The 19,739-nt window shown below is 38.1% G+C and overlaps 1 protein-coding gene across 2 annotated transcripts in view; it reads left to right on the top strand.

Annotated features, from left to right (window-relative positions):
* The window catches only part of ECA3 (endoplasmic reticulum-type calcium-transporting ATPase 3), a 447,643-nt gene that overhangs the window by 97,802 nt on the left and 330,102 nt on the right, over positions 1-19,739 (top strand). For both annotated transcript variants that reach the window (XM_089449126.1, XM_089449125.1), the window contains exon 10: positions 10,729-10,814. In XM_089449126.1, the coding sequence (XP_089305252.1) occupies positions 10,729-10,814 (86 nt within the window). The remainder of the gene's footprint in view (positions 1-10,728; positions 10,815-19,739) is intronic.

Here is a 19,739-nt window from a genome sequence, read left to right on the forward strand (position 1 = left end):
GGAGCTTAGCTAGTGTGAGGAAAGTAGTTGTAATTTCTCAATAGCAGTTTTTGTTGAAGATATTAATATAAACTCTTAGATCTAAAAACTAGTTTTCCCCACATTGGGGTTTCTCGAGGGACATTTTCTAAAAATACTTGTGTTCATTGTGTAATTGGTTTCTCGCATTTTCTACTACAAATTTTATTTTGTGAATGGTGTTGTTCCAGTAAAAGAATTAATTTACTGTGAATAAGTAATAGGAAATAATTAGTTGGGTTAATAGCACCTTCTATGTAGCTAGAAATTTCACATGGTATCAGAGCACTGAAGCGTTGAGGTTATTAGTTATCTGAGCGCAAGAGTTTTGAAGGAGAAATCAAAGGTTTGCACATAGATAGACTCTTCAGATTTATTGGAGTTTATTGATCAAGGGCTTCAAAAATGGCTACAACTGGAATGAGGGATCAAGGCACACTTGATGGTGCATTGAACTTTGGTATTTGGAAATCCATAATTTTATTATTGTTGGAGGAGCATGGTTTGGAGGAATATTGTTAATTTTTATGGTATGTTCTATGCTTGCAACAGTAACTTCAAAAATTTATTAGCCCAATAATAATTTCACTTCAAATTCCAAATAGCAATCAATTAGCATTCACCATTGACAGTAACTGTAGATAGAACATCAACAATAATATGCACAAGAAGACAAGCCAAGACAATGAACATAGAGATTTAGGGTAATGCTAAGGAAAAATCCCACAAGGGGGAAAACCCAACCAATCCTTCGTATTGATTAATGTCAAATGTTCAACACAGAGAGAAAATCCAATTTTGTACAATGATGAAAAAGTCAAAGTTAAAACTTTGACTATGCAAAGAAAGATGGCCAACCAGAATTAATGCCAAAAGAAGAAGCTTAAATTGATTTGTCAAATGCTGCAATTTTGAACACTGTCAACGACAGTAAAACTGCCCTAACCAGAGAAGTTAACAGTGGTCAAACTCCAATCAAATGTCCAAAATTTCGGTCTAGTAGCCTAGTCAATGCGGCCTCAAGAGCTGATGAAAGTAATGCCAAAACAATCTAGAAATCAGTGGTCAAAGGAGAGAGTAAACCCCTGTCAGATTTGTGGTCAACCTGAGATCATACCCTATGGCCAATGCATGTCAAAACTCACCAAAAGCCTCAGTTCCCGTACCAGAATGTGCAGCTTGCCCAAACAGAGATATCTCTACGAAAATCGTAGCAAAACAGTGCTAAATAAGCCCCAGTCAAAGCTAGTCAAAGGTCACTGTAGAAAAGTTAACGGAGAAAAACAAAGATGCCCAGTCCACCCTCCACACATGTGAGAAGAATCTGCTGCCTCAGATGTGTACGAACCAATCAGAAGAGAGAGAATGTGATGTGTGATGAGGTGCCAAAATGAGGAGGACATATGTTATATTTATAGTGGTTGACTCGGGTGAAAAGACTTGTGTATTCATCACGGGGCTGACTTGAAGAGGGGCAAACCTGAGCCAACTTGAAAATGGGGCACTTGTAGGTGAGCAAAAATTCCAATTTTTAAGGTGAAGAAGAATTCCATCAAGGGTGATCCATCAAAGGAGGGGCTTCTAGGATGGGGAATTAGCCCCTAGTTGCACTCTTTAACAAATATGCAACATCTCTTGTTGTTGTATGGACATATCCGCGACAGTTAGCGACCCATCACAAGGAGGATGCCAAGGCTAGGTGTATTATTTGAGACGGGGTTAAAGATAAAATCGTTCCCCATATTGCAGAGTTGGATATGTGTAAAAAGGTGTGGGATGCTATCCTAAAGTTGTTTCATAATGCTATTGTAAACAGGAAGCTGATCCTTACATAGAAGCTAAGAAACATCAGACAAAACAAGGGAAAAGACGTAGATAGTTATCTCACCAGGATCAAACTTGTTAAGGATGAATTAGTAGTTGTCGAAGTGAAAATAGATGATGATGAGCTCGTGAGAACTACCCTAAATGGGTTCTCAAAGCAGTGGGACGTGTTTGTCCAAGTGATCAATGGATGACAAGACCTACTTGACTGGGATTGTTTGTGCGGCGATTTCACTTAGGAAGAGCTTAGGTTGAGCCTTTGCCAGTGGTAGCAACAACAAAAGCCATAAGTGTGAGGATGACAAAAATGTTGCTCTTGTAGGAAAGGCCAAAGCCAAGAAAGGCCCACTAAAAGGGTCTAATTCCGAGGGAGAGAAGAAAAAGAAAGACTCGAGTAAAATCAAGTGTTGTGGATATGGTCAACAGGGACACTATGTCAGTTAACGTCCGAATAAAAAGAAGGGTAATAAGAAGAAGAAGTAACAAACAACAACTTCAACGGATATTGATGAACTGTCTTCAAGACTAGAAGACGAGTTTTCTCTTATAGCTTGCCTATCTAGCTCAACCACCACAAGAGTCTGGTATATTGATAGTGGGGCATCATGTCACATGATAGGGGTTAGAGAGTATTTTTCCAACTATAAAGCAGAGGAGATGTGCTTCCAGATTTAAATGGGAAACAAATCCAAGTGTACTCCAGTTGGGAGAGGGGCGGTGACATTTCACAGGGAGTCAGGGAAAAATATCCATGTTATAGATGTGTTGCACGTGCCAGGTTTGGGAATGAATCTGATTTCAGTTTTTTCTCTTCAGGACAAGGGGTATGACGTGTACTTTTGAGGACATAAGGTGTATCAAAAACACTAGGAGTGGAAGTCAGTAAAGGAGATTGTGGTAAGAAGTAACAAGTTGTACAGTTGCAATTGGACACTCCAAAGGAACTAGTTAGCAACAACAATAGCAAAGATATGGGAGAGCTATGGCATAGAAGGATAGGTCATATCCATCATGGAGCACTTAAGTTGCTCAGAGAGGTCATGCCAAGTTTTTCAGAGGTGAGTACAAAACATGAAGATGTGTGCAGAGCATGCGTAGTTGGGAAGTTCGCAAATGCAACATTTTCAAGGAGTGACAATAGAGCCAAGGCTGTTCTAGATTTGGTACATTCTGATTTTCGTGGGCCATTGTCCACTATGTCTCTCAGGGGTTATGAGTACTTAATGACCTTTATTAATGACTTCTTCAGGAAGACCTAGATTTAATTCTTGAAGATACGGGACAAAGTCTTCAGTCACTTCTAGGAGTTTAAGGGTCTTGTGGACAATTTGACATGCAAGAAGATTAAGGTTATTCAGATAGATAATGGGGCTGAGTACATGGAGAAAGCCTTCAAGGAGTTCTTTGTTAAGGAGGGAATCAAGAGAGAATGGACAACTCCGTAGAACCCACAATAGAATGGGGCTGCAAAAAGAAAGAACAAAACGATAGTTGGAGCAGTGAGAGCCATGCTATATGATCAGGACATGCCTAGATATCTTTGGGTAGAAGCATGTAACACAACAATGTACATTTAGAATAGGTTCCCACACAAGGTGTTGGGAAAGATGATACCCGAGGAGGCATTTACAGGGAAGATACTAGAAGTCAGACATTTCAAGATTTTTGGCAATATCGCTTTTTGTCATGTTCCAGGTGAAAAGCGCCCCGAGCTAGATGTAATTGCAAAGAAGAGATATTTGGTTGGGTACAACGAAACATCCAAGGCATACATGATCTACATACCAGTTAGTAGGAAGATCATTGTGAGACGAGATGTAAATTTCCAAGAGGAGAAAGCCTTCAGGAGATCTCGCGAGTTGCGAACGGTGGATCAAAGTCAACACACAGAAGCTCGGAGGGTTGAATAGGAATATCAGGCTCTGGGCACTAGTACGAGCATAGGTATAGGTGTGGAGGAGAGTTAGCAGCATGTGGAGCAACAACAGGATGAGGAGCTTGAAGCTCCACCCACCACAGGTGTGAAAAGAAATAACAATGTGCTTTAGACGTTGAGAGATGCACAAGAGTTTATGGTGTGAAAATTTCGTGCTAGGAAATTATTCTGCAACTGAGAAAATTTTGTTACGAAATTTTATTGCAGCAACTGGAATTAATTCTTCTAATTGTAATTTAATTATGCATTTTATTGCTTACTGCAACAACAGATTAATCACTACTGCAAACTTCACAAATAAAATTGCGGAAAATAATAGCGCTGGAAACTAATAATTTTTTTAGCACGCACACATAAAAATTAACACACTGGAAAAATGTCCCTAGAAAAACTCAACTTGGGAAAACTGGTGCAGTAGTTGAGGGTTTTATATTATTAAGCAATAATGAAATAATTTGAGTACAATCTTGATGTCGAAAACTAGCAACCTTGCAGAGAAAATACTAGCAAAAATTATCTAAGGGAAATTACCCTCTCTGAGCAATCTCAATACTTGACTGCCCCTAAAAGGCAAGCTGTCCACCTAGCCCTGCGCTCACCTCTACGCAGTCCCTTAAACGCTATAACCTAGAACTTCTGCAAATCAAGTTGTCCTGCTTGCTGCTTGCTACTGATTGGGAAACTCTCTCCGACACTCTGGAAATATCTTCCGACCTCTGAAACTGATAACCAACTTTACCCCAACAAAATCGAACTACCCTCTGAAGCTTCTTCGTTTCCTCTACGCAGCCTCCTGGAGAAATTTTGGCCTCTCTGCAAAGTACTCACCAAATCTGGAAAAATCTTCCTCTGGCTTCATTGTCCCTACCTCTCTCTGTCTCTGCTTCCTTCTTTGGCTCGAGCTCTTCCAACAATTGCTGTTGCTCTTTGGAAAATTGAACTCTCCAAGGAAATCGATCTCAAGTGTGTGTTTTCCATTGACCCATCGACTTCTTCTTATAATCTTCTGTTGGACCTCCAACAATCAAGATTAAAACTTAATCAAGGGCTAAGGTCATATCATAGTCAATCCGTGTGAGTGTCTAAATGATTCACACTTTATGTTAATTAATTATGATTAATTAACCCCTTCCTGTAAGTTTAGACTTAGCAAATATTTAAAAATAGGCTAATAATTTAATTGAGACACTTCTAGGTGGAATTTCTACAGACAATTTCTGGGTTATGGAGAACCTTAGTGTTTTAGCCTCTCCACAAAGTTTCGAGACTAGAACACCTCCGATGCTACAAAAACAAACACTCCCTCTTAGCGAGGAAGGTGTTCTAGTGCTGCACTACTGCTACAACACCCTGTCTCTGCATCACTCTCTGTATACGCTGCTGATGTCTGGCCACTTTGACTTCCACTACCCACCAACCACTGTGCAACTCTGACACTATATCCGTGTTGTTGCTGACACTGCTATACTGTTTCCAACTCTGCATTTGTATTAGAACTCCCTCTCATCTATTGTTGCTGCAACTACATCAACTACGACTGAGAAGCATCCTAAATACTGAATCAATTGTGTCTGTTGCATCTTTCTCTTGAGTCCTGACTGCGACTAGCCACTACATTGTCCACTGAAGAATCTGCACTGCTGTTGACTTTGCAATGTGCCACAACCATGGAACAACCTGTGATAACAACTTGGTGGCTAGAGTAGAGAGATGAATGCTATCCCCACCATGGAAGCTCCACCAAGTAATAGGATTAAGATGCCCTCGATCATCCATAGCTACTGGATTTGAAAAGCTACTAGTAGACTGTACAAACCCTCCAAATTCTTCGCGAACTTCCATTGCAACTCCCATATCTCTATAAATTTTCCTCAAAGCTGTCTTATATCCTTGTACCACTTCAAAATCCTTGTTTGGTGCTGTTCTACTAGGTAAAGACAAAATTTTAGAATGATAGTATTTAGGGTGCAATGCATATGCCAAAAGGTGTAATGGTGTGGTCGTTTTGTTCCACCTTTCTATAATGATGTCCTTCACTAAATAATAGAATGTTTCATAAGGGTCATTTTCACTTGCCCTGATAATTTCCCTTATCTTGTCCAACATACTATCAATGTTTTCATAAACTTCCCCTAAGTAAGTTTATCTATATCAAATGCATTAATCAAGGTCAAAATTGGTTCAGTGAACCGTAGAAGGTATTGGACCTTGTCCTACCATGCATCATCAAGAATGATGGACTTGATTTTTTGATCTCTATCAGAAGTGGAAATCTTCCATGATTCCCAAAGAGGGTCAATGACCATTGCTTGTAATGCTTGTCTCACCTCCATAAGTCTCTTTATGACAAGAGTGTGGGAGCCAAAACGAGTTTCAACAATCTACAAGTTTCAAAAAGTCAAATCTCAAATGAGAAACCATATATAAATTTGTAATTAAAAATAAAAATTTCCAATACAAATAATATTGATTAAAAAAAGTACCTTCAGTAGCTCCAACTTTGCAAAACCCCGATAAATGGCTTGAGACATTGTTTGAATTGCTATGAACATTTGGATTTCTTTTGATGTTACATATATTTCATTAATCCATTCAATCTCATCAATCTTGGCAAGCATAAGGTTCAATGAATGTACTGCACATGGAGTCCAAAAGATGTGATCATATCGACCCTCCATAATCAAACCTGTAGCTTTACAAATCTGTGCGTTGCCCATAATGACTTGGACAACGTTATGTGGCCCCACACTTTCTATTGCATCAATAAGAATTGTGGATATGAAAGATGCATCTTTCTCTATTCCACTGCAATCAACAACCTTCAAAAACATTGCCTCTTGGGGGCATACTGCAACAACATTAATTAATGGACGGTTTCTTTGGTCTCTCCATCTATCAGAAATGACGGGCACATCTGTTTTTGCCCATGTATCCCAGATTGCCTGTAGCTATCTATCCACGGATTGTCTCTCTGATGCTAACAAAGTAGTGCAAACCTTTTCATATCCAGGGCTTTTTTACTCTTTTGGCGCTTCATTAACAACCTTAATCATTTGTTGCCAGTAAGGGGAACACAACAAATTGAATGCTAGCCCATTTGCATAGATGCAAGGAGCTACATGTTCATTGACTATGTCTCTACCTTGATTATTGAATGCCGCTTCAAGAGGGCCTAAAGTGGGCCTTTTATTAGTTGTGGCAGCAGGCCTAGATGGCAATGGAGGCCTAGTTGTAGAGCTTTCCACTGGGTGTTTTCCCTTAGCAAGCTTCCTATCAACAACTTCTTGCAAAGATGCATAGAATTTCATTTTTTCCAGAACTCAAACCTTTGCCAGGTATGCCATTTGCATCTTTTGGCCCAGTGCATACTTGCACCCCCATGTTAGTTTAACCAGTGAGATGGGCCTTCACTCTAGTACATGAACCATTTTTGATATCTTGGCATTCATTGCATTTCCATTTAAATGAACCACCTCCGGGATTTTTTCCAATAATTTCCACATATTGCCATAGAGGAGATTTTGGGTCTGTTTTGATGATTTCCCCTTCACTCTGCTCATGTTGTGATGGTTCCATAATGATAATGGTCTATAGACTATATGTTACCTAACTGCATATAAAATTCAAATTATAATATATTATCAATATACAATTAAAAATTAAAATACATAATGATAAAAATTGAAATACATTAAAATTTAACAAATAATTTTGAAATTTTCTAACACTTCATAATAAAATAAATATAAATCTAAAATACACAATTAAAATACATAATAATAAAATATTAAAATCTGAATGGTTGAATATTAAATACTACCAATGTAAATCAATAAATGACAATTATATTTATAATAATCATTATATAATATAATTATATTTATAATAATAATTATTAAATTATATAATATATACAATTGTAAGATGACCCTTATAACTATCATTGCACCAATACTTATAACTATCATTGCACCAATAGCCAACTAAATATTAAATAATGCAAATCGGGATTTTTTCAACCATATGCATATCGTGATTTTTTTATTTTACTTGGCTTGTTGTGGAGCTCACAATAGCCGTCTGACTTGCTTGGTGGGTGCCCACAATCGCTGTCTGCCGACAAGCTTGTGCCCACTGCCAAATGGAATAGTCGCTATCTGTTGTCCACCCATTGCCGAATGGTCGAAGAACAATGAATAATCGCTGCGATTGTCTGCAATGTTTGGAATGGTCGAAGAACAATGAAATATTCCACTGTTTTCGCTGTCTGCCCATTGCCAAATGGTTGAAGAACAATGCATAATCGCTGCGGCTGTCTATGGTGTTTGGAATGGTCGAAGAACAATGAAATATAATAATATTCGACTATTTTCGCCGTCTGCCATGTGGTTTGCGGTTGCCCTGTTTGAGCCTTATAAATAATGGTGCTACTGACAACGAAGAGGGGCCTACTTTAAACTGTTTAACCTAAAAGTTAAAACCAAAGTCAAACCGAAAGTGTTTTTTCTGTTTCATTTTGGTGGTTCCAGCATACAAATTTAGGATCCGTTTCGGGAGAAGATTTCTGTTTCCGTAAAAGTGAAGATCTGCCACCGTGCCGTATTTCACACATTTCCAAGCAGATCCGGATTCCGATAAGATCCGTGGATCTGTGGATCTTGGCCCTCCGACTGCCGGATCCAGTAACATAGTATAATCCACTGTTGGAGCACCAATGACCAAGATTAAAACTTAATCGATGGCTAGGATCATCTTGGAATCGATTTGTATGGGTTTCTAGATGATTCTCATCTTGACTTAATTAATACTGATTAATTAACTAGCTAATAATCTAATTAAGTCACTTCGAGGTGGAATCTCCAGAAATTATTTCTGGGTCTTGGAGATCTCATGTATTCTAGTCTAGTCTCTCCACCAAATTTCATGGCTAGAACACATCCAATGCTACAAAAACTAACACGGTGTCCCTATGCACAAAGTTTGTCACCTGGTTACCCAATTCCTTAGTGGCTAGGTCGTTTGTCTGCCACACCCTTTTTTTTTAAATTCGTCTTTAAAAAAGACCTAGAAAATGAATTCAGCCTCGTCTTAATTTTTTTCTCTTCAACAATTCGGTCAATTTACTTCACTCCCCTTAAAGAGTGTTATGCTTCGTATGATTGTGGTTGAACCTGACCCTTATGGTCTAGCATGAACCTGGCCCTTATGATCTAGCATGAACCTGACGCTTGTGATTCAGAGAGCAACTTTCTTCAGAGTTTACGCTTTGATACCATGTTATCTTTTTGTATTGTAGCAAACCAACAATTAGTTTTGAGTAGATTTACGTCTACTAAATATAAGCATCATCTAGGGTATTAACAAAACTAAATTCAACAAAAGCAAATCTAACGATCTCAATTGCATAAATGACTCAAATTTTTCCCAATTCAAGTTCTTCATTAAGTTATGAACTTACTTGGGCTCCCTTCTTGGGAAAATGGCCCAACTTGGGAACTACGTCCAACATTGGATCTGATCTGGATCTCCTTGTTGCCCCTTCCTTGGACCTAGCACACTTAGAATATCATAGTCCTCATTAAGATGGCTCTCTCAGTCTTGTGCTGCTGTATATGGTGTCTTCTCCATCTCCCTAATGTCGCTTTTATAACTTTACATTGAGTTAAATCCCTAACCCTAATCTCCAAATTGATTGATGACCAAGATTAGATCTCGCCGCACTTGGGATCAAGGGTTGAGATTAAAACATATTCACTAAAGTAATTAATTTTGCTTTTCCTAAGTTTACTTTACCTCAATAAGCCAACATAATACTTTTGTGGTTTTTCTAAGTCTAACTTAGGCTAAATTACAAAAATACCTTGTTCACTATAGAGCGTGTTCTAAGGAGATTGTGGGCGACCTCTCCACGCCTAGATAATTAGGCTTGTGTAGAAGTACCTACCCAAGGTATGAACATCAACACTATCTTAGCAGGTGACGTACGTCTTGAACATGGAACTGACTTCAATCCTGCATCCACTGTCTTGGCTGCTCTCTTTGAACTGGAAGCCTTTCCTGCCCTTTGGTCTGGAAACATCTTCAAAATAATAGTGTCCTTGGCTTGGTTCATAGAAGCCTCTTGCTCCTGAACATCTTGTAAGGCCATCTTGTACCAAGAAACTTTCTTGACAGACTTGGGGGAACTTGTCAAATACTTCTTTCCTCCTGAACCTGAAGGGTTACAGTTGTAGAAAGGTATGTTTCTTGTTTCCCAATGCCTTGTCACAATATTTTTTATGTCAGGATGATGTAGTAAGACTTGACCGTTCATGAAGTATGGTTTTGAGCATGGATATGTCACAAATATCATCATTTTAATTAACCATTTGATCTGGATTACTCATTTTCTCAGTTATAGACTACTTGGTTTATCTTGTGAAGGGCTTTTCTCAAGTATGTCTAGCTATCAACACAAACTATAGCTCTTGAGAAACTGGCGTCTGGTTTATTTAATGTTACGATGTTTCCTGAAGTACTCCTCAGAATTATGAAATGCGAGTGCTTCATGAATTGGGCCACATTAGAGTGTCGATGGTTTGATGTTGATTGAATTGTAATCTTCACAGGCAGACATCTAAGCTCTTTTTCTTTCACCAAACTTTGTGTTTGACCTTTGAGTGCCAGTTTCATGATATGGAAAGGCATTCTGTTCTCCTTTTAGTTTTTTATTATTTAATGTTTAGTTATTGTTTATTCTTTAGAATTCTTTCATCTTTAGGTCGTCCATTAACATTTATGTTACAATCTGAATTGAATCCTCGTTACATGCAGTTTTCCCTTTAATATCAGTCGTTTATAAGAATACTTAAGAGGATAGATTACATATATTCTGCTGCTAATTAAAAATGGCATTGAATAGTGGAAATGATTTGATTGGATCTTGTACATAATTTAATTCACTGTTGCAGGTGAGAGTTGTTCAGTGGGAAAAGAAGTGGGCGTTGCATGTGCAAACAAAGCTGTTTATCAAGACAAGACTAACATTCTTTTCTCTGTAAGATTATGAAACTCACTTTGTTATCAATGCAAGCTATGAGATCATGTATTTTTTTCTGTCTTCGGCATTTTCCCCTGTGTTGCTTCTGCTCCTGAGATCATCTATAGTCAAGATTTTTTCTATAGTCAAAGTAACTTAATTTTTCAATATCTCTAAAGTTTGACTATAGGAAAAAATAAACATCTTCTGGATTTGAGTTACTTGAGAAAATCATTTTAATTCTGGAATAGCTTGAAGTGTTTATTTGATTAGCTTTTAAATTTCATGGTTTTTCATGGTAATTAATTTTCGAAGTTTAAGTGCTCAAACCTTTTGCATGCTAAGTTTCATGATCATTGGCATTGGATTTTAAATATTTTTAATTGCTCTAAAGTGTGGGTTTATTTACTTGAAATATTGGATATTTCTTGCATATTTAGTTTGGAATTTTTCAAGTAATTATGATCTACATTCTTTAATTGAATACTCTATCGTCGATTCGTGGAAAATTGCATATCTTTCATTTCCTAAATTCAATGTTTTGAGTATCTACATAATTGGCATTATCTTTAGGGTGATCTTGAAAAGTTGTGAAGAAGTTTTTTCTCTTTGAACTATAATTGCATTGAAAAGAATCTAGATAAACTGAAGTGATAAGTTTGTGATTTAATTTAATTGGGCATTAAACTGTGACATTTTAAGCACATTGTTGAGCTGAATGTTTTAAGTGGTTTATTTTTCAGTCACAGTCTTGTGAGTGAATATTTATTTTGGCAATTAAAACTTTGGCATATAACTCAGAAATAAATCGTGACATAAGCGCTTTCAATCCTTGATCTAGCTTCATGTCGCTCCATATTCTAATCATCTTGCCCACTTGCATATTAAGTTAGTTTTGCATAATTAAAATTTACTTCCAAGCATAAGCTTGGTTGATAGAAAGATAGATACTCATCCATCTTTGCTTGAGAAGCTTGGTTTTAATAGTATTTAAAACGGTGACCTTGCAGTCGTCAGAGCCACAACTCTCTGCAGCATTGGAGGCACCAAATACGTTAGATTTTGAGGAGCGGTATCATTAATCATACCTTCGTGTGCTTCACCTTATCTTCTCTTTGCCACATACTACAAAACTAGGCTCAATATAGAAAGGATCGAAGGGTTAAAACTTAGATAGGCATTTAACTAAAATTAACCAAGATTTCTACATCTCACAGTAGTTTGAGCATATGCATTTCATATAAGATAGTTATTCATCCAAATAGCAATTGCTCATCAATTACTTGGTCCTAAATTTCCTAACATGATAGTTGAATCCAGTGTTACTTGGGAGCGGGAGCGAAAGTGGGGAGTGGGAGCGAAAATGGGAGTGGGAGCGAAAACGAGAGCAGGAGCGACATTTTCAGAAGCTCCGGGTTTGGGAGAAAATCTCGGAGCGATTTTTTAAAAATATATATATTTTTTATATTTTGATACATATATGTCAACAAAAACATGTAGAATGATGAATTAGATATAAAAAACATAAAAAAGAATAGATTGATCATTGAACCATATCACATCAATCATCTAGAAGTTATAATCTTCATCAACCACATCCACAAGTTAGTAACATACATATTACAACATATTGAGTCTCGTGAATCATGATTCATCAAATTCAATCTTAAAGTTTCAACTTCAAGCTTTCAAAATTGAAAATTCAATATATAACATTTATCATCATTGATCACCAAAGTTGTACTTGTAAGCTAAGTTTAACCATTACAAGAAATAATATCTAAGTTTCTAACTGTTAACATGAAATGAAATGTTATAAAATGAATTATGAAATGAAATGAAACAACTTTAGTCTTTCACGAAGCATCATATTCATAATTCAGAATCATTACCAATGAGTTATAATTGCCAACTTCAAACTTCAAACTTTCATTGTCACAGTCATATATTGTTTACAAAAAATATCATTATGATATGAAAGAGTCAAGAGTCAAGAGTCAAGGACTCAAGACTCAACAGTTATGAAAACTAATAGAAACTAGAAAAGACAAGTAAACTGTAAATCTATTATCTACTACTGCATGTGGCCCTTGCCACGAGAGTCTACTGTATGAGCAGGTCGTGGTGGTCTTCTAGGAGTCTCTCGCATAGACCAACGACCAGAACTAGAAGGCACATGCCCTCCACGTGAGGGTGTAGTTGAAGGTTGCGACAACAAAGGAACAAGACTCGGAACTCGAGCACTGCTACTGGATGGTGGAGGTGGCATGGCTGTTGCTTCATCTTCATCCCTTATAAGTTCCTCTTTCAGTTCTTCAAGATGTATATTGCCATCCTCCAAATTGTCATCCTCTGGGTGGTTGTCCCAAATTTTATATGTTGGATCCTCATAAACCCGATCACAGTAATGACTCAACAACCTCAAGTTGTAGTGCACATAAACCAAGCTTTCTGCCTGGTTTTCATTGAGTCCGTTTCTTTTCACATTATGTATGAAGCTGTAGGTGCTTCAACACCTCTTTGCAGAAGAAGTATTTACAACCTGTGATAGAACTTTTTTTGCCAATTTTTGCAAAAGTCCCTGGCCGCCATATGATTCCCACCATGTGAGAGCATCAAATCTATCTCTGTCTTCCATTGCATGGAAGGTACCAAACAAACCAGTGCCACTGAAGTATCTGCCTATTTCAAGGCGCACACTAGCACATTCCTCCCTGTCAGGTATCAACTTTTCTAATGCATCCAAATATCCTCTAGTTACCTCTTCATCTAAATGGGGTCTGGTCCTAACCCCACCCCCTGGTGCAGGTTGGCCCAACCAAGATGTAGAGTAGTATTTTGGCTTAAGGATATACGCCAAGCATTGTAGTGGAAGATTAAGTTTATTCCACCGTACACACACACAATCGTGAATCAGTTTGTACAAGTCGAGATCATTGTTATGAACAATATCTTTTATTTGCCCCAACATGGTATCCATCTGCTCATACACCTCGCTAATCACTGGTTTATCTGTATTTGCAAATCGAATCATGTGATAAATGGGCTTGGTGAAATCCAATACTTGCCTCACACTTGCCCAAAACATACCATCAAGAGCGGCCTCCTCCACTAGTTCAAAACCTCGCCCGTTAGCTGCATTTGTAGCCCTTTCCTTTAATACCTGCTAGTGTGGACTTGATACCATGCTAGCCAATCACAATGACTCTCTTACCTTCAAAAGGCGCCTAAAGGTGAGGTAATAGCTACCAAATCTACTCCTTGCAATCTTCAACAACTCCAATCTTGAGTGACTGCTGAAAAGGCCATGGGTATTGCTATGATTTGTAATAAATTTTATCATTTGTTTTCCTTTCTTGTACAAATCACCAATCCATTTGTATTGTTCATTTTTGTTCTTAACAACAACATGCATCAAAGAGTTCAATGTGTGAACCAAACACCCAGACCAAAATATGTTGGGGTATTTATCCTCAATAATTGCTCCCGTTGACTTACAATTAGGAGCATTATCAGTGATGACTTGGATGACATTGTATGACCCAATACGGTCAATTGTTTCAAGTAATGCTTCTGCAATGTTGATGCTGGTCTTGAACTTCTTTGAGTAATCATATGCATTTAGAAAGATGGCACCACTAACAGACACAACAAGAACACTTATCAATGGCTTGCCTTTTACATTTGTCCATCCATCAGATACAATGGACACCCCATGGTCAGTCCAAGAACTTGTCATTCTATTCAAAGAACGTGATATTTTTGATTTTTCATGATCAAGTCCAATGGTTCTTGCCTTGTCATACCCAGGGCTCTTGTATCCTTTAGGGGCATCATTTATGGCAGAAACCATTTCGTGCCTATAAGGTGAGCGAAGAACATTGAATGGTATCCCACATGCATAGAGAAACCTGTAAACTTTTGAATCCACATCATTCCTACACCCCTCATCAAGGAAATCTGATATGGTTCTATGCCTTCAAGCTGGTGACCCTATGCTTCCATATCCACTGCCTTGGGAGGATGCTGAAGGAGTTCTTTTTGCTTGTGATTGTGAGCTTGGTTCAAAGAAACCCCTTGATTTTTTAGATTTGTATTGGGCTTCCTCCTCTTCCCTTATGTATTTGGCTCTATCTGCTGCTGACACAGTTGCACAAGTTTTGATTCCTATTTGTTTATCTCCATTCCATGGCCTTTAACCGCAGAGGTGTTTTTTGGCACGGGTGTATGAACCTTTGTAATTATTGTTGCAATGGGGGCAATGAAATTTAGTGGTTCCATCCCCTTTCCCTGCTTCAGGCCTGTTAACATATTTCCACAATGGGGTTTGGTCTTGTTTAGTTTTTTCAGTTGTTGAATCATGTTCACCCTCCCCCAGCTCCTCCTCACCGGGGTTTTCATCAAATCGACTCTGTCCCCTTTTTTCATCACCCTCTTCATTGTGACCCCTCCTTTTCCTACTCTCCAACACCATAATAACCAGAAAAGGAACCAAGAAGAAGAAAATGCCAAGAAATATAACCAGGTCCATGATGTTTGAAATTTGTAATTTTGAATATGCAAAATTTAATGGGAATGGGAATGGGAATGAGAAAAATGTATTTACTATTTATTAATTTTATTTATTTAGATTCTAGAAATAAGTTACTAAGTTACTAACCTACTAAATTACTAAGTTACTGACCTACCTCAAATCCAAGACTCCTTGCAGGCTTGCTCCTTGCTCCTCGGAGCTCGCTTCTCGCTTCTCCTCGCTTCTTGGCACAAGCTCCTTACTTCTTGGCTCTCCTTGGCTCACTCAAGTCACAATGACTTAGAAAAAGCCCTCCATGCCTTTATATAACAAAAAATTTGTTAAATATTTTTAATTTACCGTGCGGAAATTTTTTTCCGCCTGATTTGCTCCCGGCGGTAGAATGCGTAACTCCGGGAGCAAAAAATAAAGCCCAGGAGCGATCGCTCCCTGATCGCTCTCAGGGTTTATTTTTCGCTCTCGGAGCGACGCTCTCGACGTCACTCCCTGTTTTGGTAGGGAGCGCAATTTTTTTTTCGGGAGCACGCTCTCGACCCACTCTTGAGCCGTTCCCGCCCGGAGCGCGGATTGGGAGCGGGTTCGGTGGAGGGGGGGTCCCCTGCAACACTAGTTGAATCCATAAGGCATTGGTATCAATCGTCTAAATATAATCAAATTCCATAAGTCTTGCTAAATCTAAAACGACTACTTGGTTCTTTAACTGTGTCTCCCGAATTGGTTGGTTCCCAACTAGTTCCCATTCATTCCATTTCTGTAGGGTTTGCCCCCCTTAGTTTGCTATTGGGAGACAACTTAAACAGAGAGATTGGGGATTAGGGTGACAACCCCTGATCTGAACTGTTGTCTTGGTGCCTAGACATTCTGTTCGACAACAAGCATTATATCCTTATTTGCTCCATTTCATATAGCTTTATAGAAAGGGAAATTGGTCCCATAATTCCAATAAGAGCCATCATCCCAAACATAAAAGGATTTGTTTTAAGGTTCTGACTAGGTGGTTTCCCCCAATGTTGATGTAGTCATTCAGGACCATCAACATTTTTGGTGCTAGAAGGAGGGCCATCAAACTATGAATGGCAACAAAGTCTCATCCTAAAACTAAAAGTCATTCTAAGAGTCAATCTCCCTCAAAGTCTCCACCAACTTCAAGATCTCATTCTAAATCTCCTAGTTCTAGATTTGAAGTTGTTGAACCAACCACTAAATCTCCTAGCTCACTTCCAAAGCCAATCAATCAAACTTCTACAAAATCACTTGCAGAATCTCTTGAAGTGCAGACTTTAATTCAAAGATTGGAAGGAATTTCAATTTTTGGAGAAAAAGTTGCTCAGACTGATTTATCTAAAGGAAGTGTCACTTCATCTCTTCAATCTTCTAGAGTTTTAACTAGATCTCAGAGTGAGAAACTCATAATCAAGCCTTTTGAATTTCCATTACCCACTCATCGGAAAAAGAAAAATACTCTAGATACTGAATCTTCAGCTAGTGGGATTATATCATCTTCCCCACCTCATACTCCTGTTGATATTGCTTCCTCTCATTTTCCTTTACCTTCCTCTTATCATCCTTTATCTTCTCCTTCCATTCACATTCCTCTTTCATAGTCGACTAATGCTATTGTAATTAGTAGTACTACAGGGACAACCTCTTCAGTTGTCCAATCTCCCACAATCTCTTCATCAAGTGCAACTCCTTCTATTCCTAATACTCCAAGAATGGCAAACAAACCATGGAATAACCCAGGGGCAGTTGTAATGACACCACCTTTACATCCTCTTCCTAAACACCCAGAAAGATGGTTACCCAAATATAATCTAGATGATGGTTTACCTGCAGAGGAACACCTTCATAATTTTATTTTGGCAATCAATCTCAATGGAGTTTCGAAGGAAGATGTAGTTTGTAGACTATTCCCTTATACATTTGAAGGATATGCAGGGTCTTGGTATTTCTCTTTACCAACAAGATCAATCACAAGTTGGGACATATTTGAAGAACAATTCTTATTAAATTTTGGGGATGATCGAACAACAACTACCTTAATCAATGATTTATCAAATCTCAAATCTAACCCAAATGAGAAAATCAAAGACTTCAATTCAAGATTCAACAAACTATTAAATAAAATCCCAGATACTTCCCAATTTGGCGTGGATGTACAAATTGAATGGTATATTAGTGCCCTTCCTTCAAATATTTCCATGTTTGTAGATAGAGCTTAGAAAACAATACTTCTAGATAATATGAAAGAAGCTTTATCTGTTGAGAAAAGAGTTCTAGCTCTTGAAAAGAAATCTGCCATCGAAGAAAGAAAACAAACCAAGAAAGTAACCTTCAAAGATGAGTCCAAGAAAAAGGTTTCTAAAGATCCTTTTGATTTGGAAGGATTACAGAAAGTGTTGAAAACAATGTCAAATGAGATGGTTGAAATCAAGAAACAAGTTGTTGAATCCTCAAGGAAATCCTTTCGACCTTTTAAAAGGAATCAACCTTCACAATCACAACCTCCTGCTGAAATATCAAATGCAAAATCTGATGATGATGAAGAAGAGGAAGAAACATCTCTATCTGTCGATGAAGCACAAGAAGAGGAGACAGTCAAAGCTCATGGCTTATGGGATTTTATCCTAACCACTTCAGAGAATGAAGGAGAAGAAGAAGCTTTGCCAGTAAGTACTAGAAGCAAGGGACCCGTTGATACCACTTCATCAAGCAAAAATAAAAAAACTTCTACTCCTTCAACTAAAGAGAAAGGTACGACTAAAAAGACTCCTACTCAACCTTCTGATTCCTCTTTGAGTACTTCTAAGTCTCCTTCTCCATCTACTTTATCATCTAAAACTTTGATAGTTTCAAATAACATTTAACATAATATTGTAGAGGACATGAAAAAGACTAAAGCTAATATTTCCTTGTATGAGGTTAGTAAACTGAAACAACAACAAAAATTGTTACTCAATGAATTGAATGCTATTCCTGCAACCCCATTACGTTCTACTGTTGTCACTTCAAAAGCCTCAAAAGGAAAACATTAACCCCCAAATGTTCATCATCTAAAACTTTGATAGTTTCAGATAACATTTAACATAATATTGTAGAGGACATGAAAAAGACTAAAGCTAATATTTCCTTGTATGAGGTTAGTAAACTGAAACAACAACAAAAATTGTTACTCAATGAATTGAATGTTGTTCCTGCATCCCCATTACCTTCTACTGTTGTCACTTCAAAAGCCTCAAAAGGAAAACATAAACCCCCAAATGTCCCTATAGATAAAATCGATCCTTCCGATGCCATCTTGATTGGAGATAGATCAAATTCTCACACTCCATTTCTGTTGACTTTTGAAATCTTCAACAAAAATGTTCACAATTGTTTAGTAGATTCAGATGCATCCTCCAATATCATGCCTTATTCAGTATGTCTTAAATTGAATGTCACATCTCAAAAATCTGTTGTGCAAATTGTCCAATTAGACAAAACTAGTGTTGTAGGAATCGTCCTTCCCCCCTAAGGGTCTGGAGGCAGAATCACGTCCCGTATGGATTTGCCACTGAGCCTTCGGCGGAACCGCGGATCCGAAAACCGGATCCGCGGTTCCGCCTTTTTTTGGCGATTCCTGGAAAATTAGATCTGTGGGGGCCCGATCTACACTGTTCCCTGATCCGCGGATCCGGAAAGGATTGGGTGTGGATCTGTGGAGGTTTAGGTGTGTATCCACCGCAAATTGCGAGTGGATCCGAGAGAAGGTGGATGGTTCACACGGTTCCACAGGTTTTTTTGTCTTTTTTTTTGGAAATTTTGAACTGTTATGTGAGGAACTACACTTTCCGAATTCTCCCAAGGTGCCTCTTGATGCTCCCTGGACGCTTCCTAGATGCTCCCTAATGGTAATGTTAAATTCTTAAAGTAAAGTGACATTCTCCTTTATCTTTCATTTCTATCATTTTGCTTGATTTTTTAACATTACCATGAAATAACTCAGGATGTTTGAGAGTGGTTCCAACCTCATCAGACTTCATATGGAGAAAATAGAATTTCATATCCCATTAAAAATTCAATAGACTTAACAATTTTCAGGATCAATGGGATTGTGGCGTTTCATTGGATTATATCATGTATGAGGGTATGGATTGGCATTTAATCAAGAGCTCCAAGCCCTATATGTACCCCAGTGTTGGTGTTGTTGATTGTTGAGCTCTTTTGTCATGGCCTTAGCAATTATGTGCCCTTCACTCAAGTCAAAATCACTGATCAGGCATGTTAAGCTTTCTCTACCATATTATAAGGCCTGGATTAAGGTGTTTGATCAAAATTAGGCAATGTTGACAATATCCCTATAGAATTGAAGTAGAGGCAAAGGCTAGACAAGATAAGAGTAATATAGATTCTAGATGGTTGATGCTGGA

This window comes from Pinus tabuliformis, chromosome X, assembly GCF_031772625.1.
Source record: "Pinus tabuliformis cultivar Carrire ecotype Pingquan chromosome X, CPIR1, whole genome shotgun sequence".
Taxonomy (NCBI): Eukaryota; Viridiplantae; Streptophyta; class Pinopsida; order Pinales; family Pinaceae; genus Pinus; species Pinus tabuliformis.